The 17,268-nt window shown below is 40.4% G+C and overlaps 1 protein-coding gene across 2 annotated transcripts in view; it reads right to left on the bottom strand.

The window, feature by feature from the left end:
- The window catches only part of sfswap (splicing factor SWAP), an 82,215-nt gene that overhangs the window by 11,198 nt on the left and 53,749 nt on the right, over nt 1-17,268 (bottom strand). For both annotated transcript variants that reach the window (XM_033646908.2, XM_033646909.2), the window contains exons 15-18: nt 14,202-14,593; nt 11,968-12,099; nt 11,409-11,549; nt 2,548-2,620 (exon numbers count right to left, since the gene is read on the bottom strand). In XM_033646908.2, the coding sequence (XP_033502799.2) occupies nt 2,548-2,620; nt 11,409-11,549; nt 11,968-12,099; nt 14,202-14,593 (738 nt within the window). The remainder of the gene's footprint in view (nt 1-2,547; nt 2,621-11,408; nt 11,550-11,967; nt 12,100-14,201; nt 14,594-17,268) is intronic.

Genomic DNA, 17,268 nt, shown 5'->3' with positions numbered 1-17,268 from the left:
TTGCCCTTACTCTAAAAAAAAGACAACAATCCTACTAAGCTGTTTACATGGCTAATAAAAACGAACCTTCCACTAATATTGCTGTTTACATGCAGCAATGCATTACTTGAATTATGCACTATCTCAGCTGTGCTTGACAGTTTTCCACCAGTGGTGGACTTGTTGGACCTAGCGAACACAGCCTTCCTCTTTCATTCCTTTGACAATGCTCTTGAAAAGGTCAGCGTTGTGATAACTGTGCATATAAAAAAAAAAATCTGTGGAAATCCAAGTCTTTTTATGTTTCAAAGCAGGTGCATGTTCTTTTCTCTTTGTGTAAATCAAAGTAACTATACATTGACAATTGCTTTGACCTTATGCTTTTCATCATTACTTTCTTCTTGTCTGTTTGTTTGTATGTTCACGCTTTTTGGACATGTTTGAAATTACTATCAAATATCAAAGAAAGCGCATTTCTCTTTCCAACCAGTCATGTGGGCTTTCCTTTTGGGCATGCATCTCTACTCCAGCCTTGCAAACTGTTGGCCAGTTTGTTCGTGTACAATGCATCCATAATTATGCACAGAGCTGACTGTAAACAGACAAAGGGCTACAACTGAGACGCCCATTCAAGATGTGCTGTATGCATGTCCAAAGAATGCTATCAAAACCTGTGAAATACAGACATATCACACGTCTTAAGCAGGATTTACACTTGTGTGTCAGCTCTATGAACAACCTATGCTGTTGCCTATGCACATGGCTGTAGCATTTATACTTCTGTGATGCTGTGTCTGTGTCACTCTGCAGTTACACCTCCAAAACATCAGTCAGCGGCAGAGGTCTCTGTGAAGTGCTGTAAAGTTTAGTTGATTCAAAACACACATTAAACACACATTAAACATGGCTTAATAGAGACAATTTCAAACACAAGTACACAAATCGGCTTCACTATAACTCGCAGTATTCACAGAAAGCATTTGTCTTTTGCTGGACACATTTTCCCCACAAATACAACATGCTAAGGCTGTTAGCACAAGGCTATGGCATTTTATGTTGTATAAATTAGCCTAGCAGCTAGCAGACTTTTCCTCTACTCATATGAATCCAGGGACAACAGCAACATTTAACAAAGGTAACGTCTCAAAATTCGGCTCCATTACAACTCACAAGGTTCACTGACAAAACAACTGTCTTATACTAAACACGTTTTCCAAATAAATATAACATGCTAACGTTATTAGCACATACCTATGGCATTTTACATTGTATAATTAGCCTAGCAATGAGCGGCGATTTCCTCTACTCATATGAAGGATAAATCCCAAAGTATAAATCCCTGAAGGATAAATCACACACACAAGACTTAAAACATTACTTTGTGGAGGCTTTACTGTCTTCACAATTTATTGTTTCTTATCTGTAAAATGCAAGTAAATGAAAGCTTTGTTTAGGGAAATGGTTTCAGCCTACATAAATAGATAGAAGTCTGCATCACAGCAATGTGTAGTTACGTTTCTGGGGAGGTGCACATCAGGCTGGTGTAGGGTTTAGTGTAGGCTCTACAGAGACGCAGAGCCTACGCCGTAGGTACAGCGTCGATTCGACGTAAAAATATAAATCCCGCATCAATCAGAATATGCTACAATCCGTATGAGGCCTAATTCAGAATAACCAAACTGAATATGCTATTCACATGACCTGCATCAAATTTGGAATACTGTTCTATTCGGAATAATAGTGGAGTATAAGTAAGCATGTAAACATAATCAATAAGAGGGACTAACAGACACACACACAGAAACCCTTCAGTTGCTAACGCCTGTGTGGTAGAGGATGACGTCAGGTCACAGATTAGCTAATAGATACTAGGGCTGCAACGATTAGTCGACTAATGGCTGACTTATTGACTATAAAAATATATATAAAACTACTATTTTAGTAGTCAACTAATCGCTTTGAGTCATTTTTCATAAAAAAAAAAAAAAAGTACTATAAAAGTACCCCAAAATACTCTTATTGCAGCTTCTTATGTTCAAATATTGGCAGCTTTACACACTCTCCCATGTCGGTGAACTAAAACCCTTATGCGTGAGTACGAAACAAGACATTAGATGACAACATTTTGGGGTTTGGGAGAGACTGACTGACATTTGTCAACATTTTAACACATTTTTCGATAAAATGATTAGTCAACTAATCGAAGAAATAATCGACAGATTAGGCGACAATGAAAATAATCGTTAGCTGCAGCCCTAATAGATACTGTAGCTACAAGCCACAAAATGCAAGTAAGAAATATATCCTGCAACACCCATTCTAAAACTAAAGGTAAGACACAGAGTTCTTCAAGGTTCAAACAAATTCAGCTTGACAAAATACAATGCATCAATTTGTTGTGCAAACTAACAGTAGATAAAGCAGAATATAAAAAATGAATTTCAGTAACGCAGCCATTTCTGTGTCCTCTTTGCATGATGGAAACACAAAACAACACTCAGTATGTGTATCCGGTGGGCTGTAAAGTGCAGTGGAGGATATATTTGGGATAAAAGCAAAGAACAATACCTGAGTTATTTTGGACTGAACAGAGGATACTATGGATGAGGACACTGCCTTGTCTTTCTCCAGAGAACCACCCCTGCAGAGAGAAGAGAGGGGGAGAGACAAAGAAAAAGAGAAGAGAAAACCAATCATGTTAACAGAAGAGCCTATACAATATTCATATCCTGTGAAATGTTCAAAGTTGGACGGACAATAAGAGCTGTAGAAGAAAGAGCAAAGGGAAAAGACAGAGAGGTGAAAGAGGAATGGCCTGTGACCTGTAAAATCTAAAATATCCACCAGGGTCAAAACAACCTCATCAACAATGTCAAACTCAGACAAATATATATTCTTGCAGACAAACAGAAAACGGGCCAAAATCGCAGGCCTTAAATTCAACTTCACGGCTCTGTCCAAAGCTTTTAATCTCTCTGCTGTCTAACATTTCATAATTCATCAAGAGATTTTTAAAATAGAAAACATCTTGTGCATCAAGCTGATTGAACACAACAGGTGATAAGAAGCAGGATGCTGCTGATGTTAGGGAGTTCTCGCTTCAGTCCACTGAAAAACTGGGACAATTTGAAGCGTGTGTCTCTGTGTATGTCACTCAATCTTGGGTATTACACCCCTGTGAGAACATAATTTGGAATTATTATGGTGTTTTTTTTTAAATTTTTTTTTATGACAAAACCTTGAAAAACAAACCAATCTCATGGAATAATTCTGTGGCTGCTTCAATAACTGTTCTCTGAAAAGACAGAAAATTCCTTCATATGACCAGCAACATTCAAATGGATCAAAAAAGTAAGGGCACTCTCATCCTGACAAAGAGCATCACCTGGCTGATGTACTGGTGATGGTGGATGTGGTTTGACAACAATGCTTTGAAAAGCATGCAACCGTGGTTTACAAAACTACTTAGTTCATAGGCACGCTGTCCCTGCACAAAAAGGAGCCTTTGTGTTTGTCTCTTGTGCAAGTAATAAATATTTCCATGGTGTGTCGTCATTCAAAAATATTTTGAGGGAAAACAACAGTTATGAAAAGTTACACTTCAACAAAGCAAAGATTTGCAAACACTTACGTTCACTGCTTGCTCAAGATTTCTTTATACCAGTTACACAAACAATCAATCAATCAGTCAGTTTATTTGTCACACAAAATCATAAATGGTTAAATTCCAGTGAAATGTAATCCTGTTAGTTGCTTCAAATTGTGCTGTGAGAGTGTATTAATAAATATATGTATGGGATTTGGAGGGGTAGGTAGTGACCTCAATTAGGATCCTTGTGGCCTGAGGGTAGAAGCTCTTTCTGAGCCTTTCAGTGCTGGCCTGATGTTACCGGTACCTTCTTTCAGTCTCTGCATTGCGTTTCTCACCACTGAGTAAGTATGCAGTGCCCAGATCAGACCCTTGGTGATGTGGACACCAAGGTACTTGAAGTTGTTCAAAAGGACCTGTTAATATTAAGGGGCAGCGTAGTTCCTTTGGTGCTGTTTCCCAAAGTCCACCATCATCTCCTTACTCTTGCTGTTGTTCCGGAGTAGGTTGTTATCCTGACACCAGCATTGATTTCATTGAGATTACTGTCACCTTTTGACCAGGACCAAGGGTCAACTTCTGGTGGCGCTGATCTGCTAGCGACCCAGACTCTGTTATATGATGTTGCTTGATGATGAGGGGTTGTGTTTTGTTTTGTTTTGTTTTGTTTAGGGTATACTGTTGTGTGCTGGCGTTATGTGCAATACATGAGTTACTGATGTGCAATACTGTTATGTGTAGTATTTGTTTCTATGTTTTTATGGTGTGTGCTTCATTTCTTCTGGACTGTTATTGTAAGGCAGCAATACTTTGCAGCTCCTGAGTCCAAGACAAATTTACCTATGGGGACAATAAAGCATATCATATCGTATCGTATCGTATCGTATCCTATCCTATCCTATCCTATCCTATCCTATCCTATCGAACTGTATTGGTATTGAGTTACTTAGAAAGGCTCTGCCAAATTTAACAACTTGTATTAGGAATATCTGGGAGACAATAGTGGATGAACATACATTTTTCATTTTTAGCTGCAACCAGCAGCTCTATATATCACTGTCAGTTGGCGGGTTGGTCCACAAAAATTCCCGCACCCTTTAGAGAAATCTGAGGGGCCTTTCTTATAAACACATAACTTCCAAATGGATTCACAGACTTGCCCAACTTTGTGGAGAGATAGGGCATCTGCCAACAGCTGATTAACTGCTCATGCCATCTGGCAAAAGGTGCAACGCATGGATGCATGCATGTACATGGTGTTGGCAGCTATTGCAAATTTATGCTTGTTTAACACCTTAAACATGCCATTGCAGCTTCTTTCACATTGTTTGTTTTTAGTCATGATCCTTCCAGAGTGACGATGGCCCAAACTGAAACTATGATACAGCCTCATGTTGGAGGAGAATGGAATTTTCCTTATATAAGATATGGCCGGGTTATTGTATTGCATTTGGTCTGAAGGTGTTTCTAGTTTAGTCGTCACTCGGTGTATGCAAGAGTTTAATGCATAACATGATCTGTATAGATGAGATCTAGAACACACAGTTGCATGGTGCCACAACTAACATTTGCTGAAGGTGCTATATATGACTGGCATGGATCAAAAAAAAAAAAAAGAGATTTGCATCAAGACAGTGTCCTACTGTGTCCTGTGTACACGGAGTGTCAAATGTCTACAAAGAAGACGCAGCGGGGCACATGAGGAATCAGGCGACTTATCTGCTCTCTGATGCTCCGAATGCCACTGAAGAAGATTGCGATTAACATCCCAGGTGTAAGTCCCATTGCCAATGAAGAATCCTTCCTCTACAAAGGTTTGGTTTTTCTCTCTCCAGCTTAATGGTGGATGCTCTCAAATTTTTCAGAAACTTATGACTTAATCCAGTTTTCTTGACTTTGCTTTATTTCTACCATCCTCTAACTTGAATTTGACTATGATTATCTATAGCCAGAAATGATTTGGCAAAGACTTGTCAAGCTGCCACTCCTGTCAAGATGAACTTGACTGAAGATGAACTGCATTCAAAATATGTGGTCATTTGCTCTCCTGACAAAGATGGATCTACTGTTATTATGCCACTTGGACAATATCATTATGAAATCAAGAGCCTTTTGTCTGACACCTGTTGTTATGAGCCACTTCATCATGACCTGACAGATGACATCAATAAAGAGGTGTGGAACAATTTTATTGACAGAGCTTTCAACACAGGTTTTTCCCCTTGCATAAAATATCCAATCTGTCCAGGCTTGCCTAAAATAAATAAATCCCTCCAAATCCCTCCTTTGAGACCTATAGTGGCTACTGTTGGCATTTTAATGGAGCCTCTGTCCCTCTGTTATTTTATCAGAAAATACTGTATGTTACCTCTTTGCCTTGTTATTCGAGGTGACACCGCTGATATTCTGAAACTGCAAACGATTTTGGCTGCAGTGACAATAAACTCATGACTTTGATGTACAGAGTTTGTACATTTAAACCCCCACAACATCGGCCTTGGAACATTATCACACCATCTTTACAAACTAATGCTCCCAAGGATTTGCTGCTGACCTTGACTGAGATTATTCTCTCCATTAACTTTTTTGAAATATTCAAGCTATTAATTTTTTTTTTTCCAGTCACGACACACAACCCTAGATAGTTAAATCCTGCAAATCCATTTGACTCTAAAATTGCTATAAGAGATATATTCATGATTTTATGATAACTTGGAGAGTCGGCACTCACGAATTGCATGATTTTTTTTATAATACTGCCACATCTGATTATTTGTGTTTCAATATGGATTACAACGATGAACCAGGGTCTAGCAGAACTGGCCCAGGGTCAGTAAAAGGGCAAGAGACTCCAACTGAGCTTGTTTTAGAAGATGTCTTTAGCTCTTTTTAAATAGGAATTGCCCAGTCAGTCTTCTTTCAGCATTGGCAGTATAAAAACAAATCAGGGACTGCGGCAAAATGCCGCCTGCCTACTTTTGTTCATACAGAATGCGCCTTTTTCGGGGCAATGGGGGGCGTGAGCAAGTAACAAAACGTGTAGCTCAGCGTGTGACGTAAACAGTGACGTGGGAGGGAAGCCGCGGCTGGTCAGTCCTTCGGCCACTCTCTTATAAGTTGGTCCGTCCTTCACTGTTCCCGTCACTTGACAGTTAATGGCCTCTTCCTTTGCGAAGGCAAGGAGGGCAATGTGCAATTCCTTGTCTCCCCAGTTGCTCATCTTAACAGCGTCTTTCAGGTTTGCATTTCACTCCTGCTACTAGCTGCTCATTCCTGCTGTCAGCTGTCTCCTGTTTATCCACCGCCAATGGGTCGCACGTGCGGCGTCATCAAGAGCTCCTCACACCAGTCATCAACAGCCCCTCCCGTGGCGAAAGGGCGCCTTGTTCTTTTTAAACCAAAAAGGTTCCGCCAATATGTCTACCCTACGAGGTGGAAAATTGGGCACCTCGGATCAACTTGCTGATCTGGCTCTGTGTGTCTAAACGTTAGCAGCTTGCCGGCAAAACAGCCCAACATTCGCCGAAAACCCTGCAGTATAAAATGGGCTATAGTTTTCAAGACACACAACCAATGAAATGCATGGTAAGGAAGGGGAGATACTTTATCACAGTATCGGTATATATTATCGGATGCTCTCTTGGCCTGCTAGCCTTGTACTGTGGGCTGCTGTGGCTCAGAAGTAGAGCTGGTCGTTCACTAATTGGAAGATCGGCGGTTTGATCCCACCTCCAGTCCAAAGTGTCCTTGGGCAAGATACTGAACCCCAAATTGCTCCCATGGCTGTTCCATCAGTGTGTGAGTGCATGTGAATGCTTAGTGAGTAGCAGGTGGCACAATGTATTGTAGCCTCGACCACCAGTGTGTGAATGTGTGTATGAATGGGTGTATGGGGCATGTAGTATAAAAGCGCTTTGAGTGGTCGAAAGACTAGAAAGGCACTATACAAGTGCAGTCCATTTACCATTTGCTAAAAAAATGTCAGTGAAAGAAACATACACCTGGGGCCACACCACCTGTTAACAGGTTACAGCAGCCACACGGTCTGTGCGCGCAGCATGACTTAGGCATGGCTTGTCTGCAGCTCATGTAGAGATTCAGCACGTCGCATGTGTGGTTCTCAGCAAACATAGACAGTGAAAATGATTTGTCGATAGTTATGCTGACATCATGCCAGCAACATTACACCTTTAACTACAGTTTCAACGTCTGTATCTGTAGAACATGGCGAAGCTGTAAAAGCTACAGTAGCACTCATGTTATCTGAACACTGAAATGTCTGCAATCTGGTATACTGTCAGCCAAACTCAACCAACTCTAAAACTGAGGAATGTAAAACATAAGACTGCTAATCACACTAAGAATCTTAAATATGCAATGGCACATCATTATGTAAATGCAAATCATGGATCTACCCTAAAATTCTGAAAGGATTTCCTCACCCCCTAGGGGAGGGGACATTGTAAATAAACTGTTACAAAGAGAAAGCTGCCGGATTTATACACTGAACACAATTAAACCACATAGATTAAATGGGGAAATGAATGTATCCTGTTTCCTACAAATGTTCTGAGACTCCTTCACCTCATGCAATACATATCAGTAATATTCAAGCACTTACAAATCGATTTTACTGATATGCATTTCCAATCTAACATCTGACACTGCTGCTCTGGAGAAGTTTATTGCTTCAATATGTGAAGACACTTAAGAGCTGCATGAATTAACACTGACATTTGCTTGCGGTGATATGGCCCAATGCAATGTGAAGGGCAGCATTTCTGCATTGCTCTCTATCAGCCTTTTAACATTCCTGCTTTCTTTGCTGGATTTGATGATGAGCTCTACTTCAGCCCCCTTCTCATTGCCTTCTGTGTTTGCTGACTATTTCACGCTGTACAGGAACACTATGCCCAGAGCTCCTTTCTTGAAAGTACGCTGCTGGATTAGACACAAAATTGGAGCTCTGGCTAAAAGTGAATTCGACTCAAAAAGAATGAATTACAGCTAATCTTCTTCACTTGTCATGTTCAAACACATGACTGATTTCTTTGTTGGTGCATACAAAAGGAATGCTTTCCTCACGATGCAAATGGCTTGGCCCAATCCACTTGGTTTAAGGGAGGGGAAAGTGGGGAGTAATTTAGCCGCCAGTTCATTCTGCAGTCCATGTAGCGCTACATTTCACCCTCTAATATTCAAAAGTTAATGTATTCAGTTTTAATTGTTTCTTTTGCTGGAGATATTTTAAACAGCAAACCAACAACCCCAAGACCTCAGAAGAGATTGTGTTCGTTGCCATGAGTGCTTTTGTGCCTTATGACCTTGAAGCTGAAAGACGCTGGCTCTTAGCCATCCTTTCACTGACTCTTAAGATTTGACGCTTTGAGTCTCTCCCGTTCATACTGGATTTAGAAATCCTTGGACACAATGGACAAGGCTCAAGCTTTGTTTTATCCAGAGTTTTAAATTGACAAAGCAAGTGTCAGAGATGCATTCGACACATCTTTTTGGATGATAGTGCTGTGTAATGATGGCACACTAAACATGCATGAAAATTTCAAGGCTACATAATTGATCATTCTGATGTCTCTTGAATTCTGGATGGGAAATCAGTGCATTAAGAAATCCAGCACATATGGTATATTTATTGACTGGTTATTGAGCCCCTTAACCCTTACTTGCTGTTGCTACACCTGAAAAGCTTTCCATTCCTGTTGAGCATTTATGTACTTTACAATGGCAGTGACAGATTTCCATCCATCTCTAAGGCTGAGCCCAGCCACCCCACGGAGGAAACTCATTTCGGCCACTTGTATCTGCGATCTCATTCTTTCGGTCACTACCCAGAGCTCATGACCATAGGTGAGGGTTGGGACGTGGATGGACCCGTAAATCGAAAGCTCTGCCTTCCTGCTCACTTCATCACAACAGGCCGGTGCAGCGCCTGCATTACAGCAGTCTCTGCCTTTCTGGCTGACTTAATTTTTCCAGCTCACTCGTCTTGAAACAAGAACACTTTAAAATGGTCTTTACTGTGATGGCTACAAGCAACCATTTGGCTGCTTCGCTTATACTCCAACAAGGAAGACAGGGGTTTGATTTACGCTTTATCCTTCATATTGTCAGGGTCAGGTTATAACTTCAGGCACTAGCCTTCATGCTAACATGCAGTTTAGGTTAAAGGAGATAAACACTCTGCTAAATCCATTCCTTACACTTTTGGTTTTGGAAAGGCTAATAAAAAAGAAACCACCTTCTGAACTCTGTAAATGCTGAGTACTGCTCTTACTACAGCCTCATGCACACGCTGCTTCAATATGTGAAAAAAAGAACCCAAAGCTTGAGAGCCATGCTGTGCCTAGTTTTGGTTTCTCAATATGATACAAGAATCGTTGTTCGGGGGAGGGGGGTTAACAAACGATCAATTCTTTAGACTCAATTACAAAAATACCAGTATAAAGACATTTTAAGTAAAGACTGTGTTTGTCAAAAGCCTTTAAAGAGAGAAAATTAATTGGACATCGTATTCAGTTAGGTCTTTGACAGGGTGTATCAGCACCGTTTTGACAGGCTGCTGTAATAGCAAAGTGCTGAAGTACTGAACTGTTAGATGTGTTCTGTTTGTTTCATGAGAAATGGAGGCTTCACAGACGGGGAGATAACAAACTATTGGACTAAGTAAGACATTTAACAACAAAAAGAGTGTTAATTGTATCAGTTTTGTATGCCATATCCACACTAATATCTTTCCATTTTTAAAAAGACATTATAAAACAAGAAAGATCTCTGTACACTCATGAGTTGTCTGTATCAGAAATAATCTTCGTCCATACTGACAGGCCTGAAAACACCAGTGTAGAGACCATTCTCATGCACACGGAGCATGCACATGCCAATGAAAACAGTGTCTACTGAAGACTGTCTACTCTGCGGTTGGTTGTTTAGTTACAGAAAATATTACAGATTATTCAATTATTCAACTGTGCAATATTTTTAGTACTTGACTTTATTATTAACTGTACATATTCCTTAAGTTTACTTTTAGTCTATTCTTGTTTATTCTATTGGTAGTTAAATTTCACACTTACAGCCTCAGCACAATGATGATACATATTTTATTTTTAAAAATTTTATATCTTAAGTTCTAGTGTTAAACACTAAAGCAAAATGCACATTCTATTTTATTTTAGTGCTTTATATTTTCATACTCCGACTTCATACTCTCATTCTTACTTTTTATAACTCTATTCTTTACATCGGAGCGACTGCAATGAATCACAGTTTCCACTTGGGGATCAAAAAAGTATTTCTGATTCTGAGAGATGGCAAAAAGACAGTGATTTGAACATAAGGTGGTCAAGGTCGGCGGAAAATAGATTTCAATAGATTACAAGGCAAATACAGCAACATATTAGAGCGGCATTGGGAGCATTATCCATCGCTGCAGGAAGTTATAGCAATGGGTACCCAAACAAGAAGGACAAAATCACAAACGTAGACCGAGCAATAATGTTTTGAATTGACACCCAAGTGGGAAGCAACTGTTGATGTCTGTGTCATAATTTCCAAACGTCTCAGCTTCTGCCCATCCAGACTAAAATGCAACCCCAGAATGTTAAAACTAAAATGGGCTCAGCAACGTTTTATAGGTCTTCATTTCAGGGTCAAAACAAGTAATAGTTATGTTTTTTTAAACAAAAACGTAGCCTCACTTGTCGGCTTTAAGCTCAAATCCTCTAAACAACCTTTAGTTTCTTTAGTGAAGATACTTTAAAACACACCAGGGAAAGCAATCTAAATCCTTAGCTGGTTGACTGACAAGCTTGTAGAGGCTTACCTGGACTGGGTCAGGCTGGAGGCGGGGCTAGCTGATGGGGACAAAACTCTGCTGGGTGAGGAATACGGGGAGAGAGAGGAGCCCACGGTGTGCATTTGTCCTGAGGATGACAGGGAGCTCCTCCTTTTTTCTGGAGGGGACCTGTGAGACAAGAGTGTGAAGGGAAGAGATTTCAGATTCAGGCAGTAACATCACACATTATATCAAGGGCGTGGAATACTGTCTGGAGGCAGTTCTTATGTGTTCAGCAAAGCCCTACTTTAAATTCATGCAATTCATTCAAGTACAAGCTGTCCATTGCAGTTTGTGGTCATTTGGGGATTAAGTGTCTTGTAGGTATGTTCGCTAAATCTACCCTTAAAGACACAATGGAAATCACTGCTCAATGAATAGCAGATAGCACACAATATTATCAAGACCCCTTTTATTTGGGAGAGTCTGTGTGTCTCTGCCTTGACAGCTTTAATAATCAGTGTTTTCAGTGATAAACACAGCTGTACATGGAGTCCCACGATTCATCCTCTCACCACAGACTGATGCCACCTGCTGTTAGACTTACCTGGATCTCGAATGCCCCCTGGGCAGGCTGGAGCTGCTGCTGGGATGATAGCGCTCCCGCTCTCTCTCCTCTCGTCTTCTCTCTGATGAGGGACCCCGCCTGTCCCTTCTCCCCGGGGAATGTGAGCGGGATCTGGCCAGACGGGAGGACAAAGAGAGTGTAAGATGGAGAAACGCCATTAAATTACACAAGACAGAGCCTGGTAGATGAGCTGATGCATTTGAAAGAAGAACACGAATAGATGAGGGAGAAAAGAGAGTGATAGGACAACCACAGAGTTACGTGCAAAGGGAAGAAATGAAGTAAGATTTCAGGATGGGTTTTCAAGGGATTTGAAACCAAGAATAGCCGGTGAGGGTTTGAGGAAGATTTCCAGTGATTCCAGCAGATTATTTGAAGACATAAATGTGGCACAGCTCACATTAAGGCAGTTAAAGAAAGTCTAAATACAGTGCAACTGGGCCACGGGAGAAAAACACATATAATAATTCAGCAAACTGCTTAAATACATACTATATCACATGGACTCTCAATATGTAAATACTGTTTTTCTAAACTAGTCTGAAAAGAAAACAGAATTAAATATTTATGGATACTATAAGAGATTAATTCACTTCTTTGATTTCTTTGCATAAAGGGCAGCACTAGATGAACTTTCTCCACAAGCTAGTACGCAGAGCATGCATGCCATTTACAGACATGGAATAGCCGGGGTTAGAGAGGGAAGTTATACCCCTTTTCTAAAGACAATTTCAGGCTGTGCCAGGGTGACTAAACAAAGCTGTCTGGTCAATACTGTCCATTTTGACGGATAAGCAGCACAAACAAAACAGCTCGATCTCTACCTTTGATCACTTCCTCTCACCCTGCACTCTCTGAGTTAATTCTTTCTTGAAAAGTTCTCTCTCAGAAATGATTTCATTCCTCTTCTTCATTCTCCCTCTTTTACCCATGCATTTGTTTCATTAATTCATTCCACATTCATCCCTTTTCTCCTCTGAAGAGAAGTAGGAAAAGAGAAAGTAAGGATAACAGGAAATAGAGAGACAGAAGAACACATTATTTTCTATTAACTTTTTGTACATATGGGTGCAGCGTGCAATGCACTTAACATTCAGCTAAAGTGGAATATAAAACAGAGGGTGATTAATCATTATGTTCTCAGCCTGTCACATTAAATGCCTTGTACCTTTAACAGCAGCTGTACCAATCACAGACCTGCAGCTACAACTAGTTAAAGGGATAGTGCACCCAAAAATGAAAATTTAGCCATTATCTACTCACCCATATGCCGAGGGAGGCTCTGGTGAAGTTTTAGAGTCCTCACAACACTTACGGAGATCCGACGGGAGAGGGGGTAGCAGCACAACTGCACACCTAATGGCTGACAGCGCCCCAGATTAAAACGTCCAAGAACACATAATTGAAACCACAAAATATCTCCATACTGCTCGTCCGTAGTGATCCAAGTGTCCTGAAGCCCTGACATAAAAAGTTAGAAGCAGTCAGAGCTACAGGCTACAATGAGGCTAAAAACAGAGTTCAAATGATGTTTTTCCAAACAACTTTTTATGTCAGGGCTTCAGGACACTTTGATCACTACGGACGTGCAGTATGGAGATATTCTGTGGTTTCAATTATGTGTTCTTGGACGTTTTAATCTGGGTCACCATCAGCCACTAGATGTGCACTTCCACTTCACCCTCGGATCTCCGTAAGTGTTGCGAGGACTCTAAAACTTCACCAGAGCCTCCCTCGGCATATGGGTGAGTAGATAATGGCTGAATTTTCATTTTTGGGTGCACTATCCCTTTAAGTATCTATCCAGAGACTTTTTATTTCAAAGATGACTTTGTTTCTTAACTAATCCTTTGTGAAATTCTACCTCGCCACACTGGATACACCAAGGGGAATATGGACTGTGTGTTAGTCTCTTCCCGGTTAAGGCAGTTTAGTTCAGGAAATTCTTTCTGCAGCAAAGCAGCATAAATTAAATGATTAAATCTGTGCTGTGTTTGTAGTGACCAGCAGCAGAGGCCAATAAAGATCTCAGCTAGAAAGCTGCACTGAGCAGTGTCAGGACTTAAGACTAATTTCTCTAACAGGACATAGTCACAGTGAGAAAATATGCATGTGTAATCCAATCACATCACTTTAGTTTAAGATTAAATTGAATTTTTGGACACTTAGAGATTCCCAGCCCTGCTAAATGTTTCACGGCTGAGGTGTCTTACCGGGACCTGCGGGCTCTCCTGTAGGCACTGGGAAGTGAGTGTTTGCTCTTTGAGGCCGACCTCGACTTCGATCTCGATCTCGACCTTCTCTTGTGTTTTTTCTTCTTTTTGTCTTTGTCCCTCCCTTTGTTCCTGTCTCTGTCTCTATCCCTGTCCCTGTCTCTTTCTCTTTCTCTGTCTCTTTCTCTGTCCCTGTCTCTATCTCTCTCTCGGTCTCTGGCCGCTCCTCTGGACGTAGTGTGGGAGGATGATGAAGAAGAAGATGGGGCCTCCCTGCTGCGATACGCTCCTTTGTTCTCCACAGTGGGTCTTTGATCCTGAGGGTACGCAGCTGGTACAGAGGACACTTGTGGAGATGCAGGGTCAGACAGGACAGAGAGGGCTTCTTGCAACTGGAAACAAAATGTAGACAGGACAGAGAGCAAAAACATCAATCAAACTGGACCTTCTCTTTTAACTCTTTTTAAAGATAAAAAGAAAAAAACAACGCCAGCCTCCTTCTTTGACATAAGGGACACTGAATAAATTCCCAAAAGCTTGATCCCTCTGTACATCTGTGGAAAATCAATATGGGGGCCAGTCCACTTCCTGAGATGCAGGTGATGCACAAGGTTTACTGTGTATAGAGATTAGAGATTTATTTATGCAGTTCCCCCGTGTCCATCCTTGTCAATATTACACAGTAAAATCGCTTAGGTGGATATGGAAGAATTAGAAAAATAACACCGAGTTTACTCTATATGAGCGAAAGGACAACAAACTCCCGCAAAGGCTGAGAAAGACTTTTTCTCAGTTTTCTTGTGGAGAACATGACAGTGTTTGGGTTTGAGTAATCTTTCTAATCCCGATTTTGCAAAATTGTAAATGTTTATTGTCATAACTTTGGTTAGAAACATGTAACAGAATGAAATCTAAAACAGTGTCTACAGCTATCTGACACATTTTATGATTTTTAAGACCTTTTCAAAAATATTTTTTAACTAAATTTCGGGGAAATTTTTGATTTAAGTATAAAGGTAAGTAGTATATGTATTTGCTAGCAAATTCCTTGTGTGTGCACACAAACTTGATGATTAAAGCCGATTGCAATTTGTAATTCTGACATGAGGAAAATAAAAGATGGATAAATTAAATAAGATAAAATATTTGTGGAAATTAAGACTTCAAAATGTTTAATTTATGACTATTTAGAAGAAGAAGAAGAGGAAAATATTCTTTATTAATTCCAGAGAAGAAATTGAGGGTTTTTTTCACTCTGTTGTCATATACACAGGCCTGAAATACACACACATGCACAAACAGGACCCACACATGCATTAAACAGAAGAATGTAAGAGCAAGAGGACTGCCTTGGGCAGGTGTCCCGAGCAGTTGGGGGCTCAGTGCCTTACTCAAGAGCACCTTGGCAGAGCCTAGGAGGTGAACTGGCACCTCTCCAGCTACCAGTCCACACTCCACACTTGGTGTGTTTGGGGACTTGAACTTGCAACCCTCCGGTTCCCAAGCCAAGTCCCTATGGGCTGCCGAAAATGTAATGACTTTTATGGTCTAATAATTATAAATTTAATTCAAGACATTTTAAGGGGAACATCACCTAGATTAAAAATTCCAATGGCCTAGGAATGCCAGAAACCAGAAAAAATAAGTCTTAAACTTGTGATGTCATCGGGTATAAAGTCTGGAGCTGCTCTATAGACAGTGACTGGGAGCCTGATTTTGTGGACCCACAGAATGTTTGTTGTCTTTTTAATACCCACATGAGCTTTATTCTATTGTAGTGCTCTCAGTTCTGAAACAGAAAATGAACCCATATACTCAGAACATTCTTTTGTCTGCTCTCAGTGTCATCTATAAAAACTTTCATCATATATTGTCTATGGAGCAGCTTTAAACTTTATACTTGATGACATCAGAAATTTAAGTTTTAACGATCTAACTTTAAGATTGGGAAAGTTGTTCATGTTTACTAATATTTTTTGACTGTCTCAGACCATAGGAATAACATGTATGAATTTTAGAACTGAGCGAAGTTTCCTTTTAAGTTCTTTTAGGGTTCTGCAGAGACCCTGTATAAAATAAGCATTATATATGCTTGATTTGTTCTTGATAACGAGCTGTATAGATGTAGCTACAAAGAAAGAAGGTGGTGGAAATTATGCACATCAGGAGATTTTTGGGGAAAGAAAAGGTACATGCATGCACTATAAGGGGCATGGGATTATAAGCAGCTGGCTCAGGCAAAGTCATCGTCCTTTACTCTCTTGGGAAATTATTACTTTCATTCTTACCTTAAAAAAAAAAGACAAAAGAAAATCCTTGCTCAGCTGATTAAAAAGTGCGGGTTACACAACACAGTCAGCCCTCTGGCTGCATGCTGAGCTACAACTGTCAGCTGCAAAGTGCCTCTAATTACCCCAATGTGGGTCTGTCTGCTTGTATTAGATTGGCCTGCTGCTGGATTCACACTGAAAAGAAGGCTTCAGTCCATCAGTGGATTAAACATGACACTAAATCTTCCAAGGTCAGACTTTATCTTCCAGGGTTAGGTCTTAGATTGCTCCTGGGGTCACCTACGTTACATATGTATTCATTCATGGTACTGAAAGGGCATTTGGATCAAGACATCAAACGGCATATTTTATATGCTAACATTAACATAAATGACATGACCGCCTGAGTGATTCATGATGAACATGGGAGACAGAAAGGAAATTAATGTGGGCTGTGACTTCAATCTCTCCAATTCAATCACCCCGTCTCTTACCCATCTGCTAAAAGTGGTAAGAGATGGGTGGAGCATAGAAAGAGAGACGGGGAGGGACAGAAAGAAGCAGAAAAGAGAAAAGGGTGATGATGAAAGAAGATGAAAGCAGGAAGCAAATGAGGTGAAGAAGTACAGGCAGGAAAGAAAGTGAAAGTGCTCATGACAGAAGACAATCAATGAGTATCTAAAAATGGGCAGGGGAGAAGAGAGAGGAGGAATATTTATTACACCTTTCTGTTTGCGCACTATCTGGTGTCTGGGCTAAGGGAGAGATAATGAAATGATATGAAGCAGGGTTTGGTT

The sequence above is a fragment of the Epinephelus lanceolatus genome, chromosome 19 (genome assembly GCF_041903045.1).
Source record: "Epinephelus lanceolatus isolate andai-2023 chromosome 19, ASM4190304v1, whole genome shotgun sequence".
Classification (NCBI taxonomy): domain Eukaryota; kingdom Metazoa; phylum Chordata; class Actinopteri; order Perciformes; family Serranidae; genus Epinephelus; species Epinephelus lanceolatus.
The sequence above is the reverse complement of the archived record's forward strand: the minus strand, read 5'-3'. Positions and strand labels throughout refer to the sequence as shown.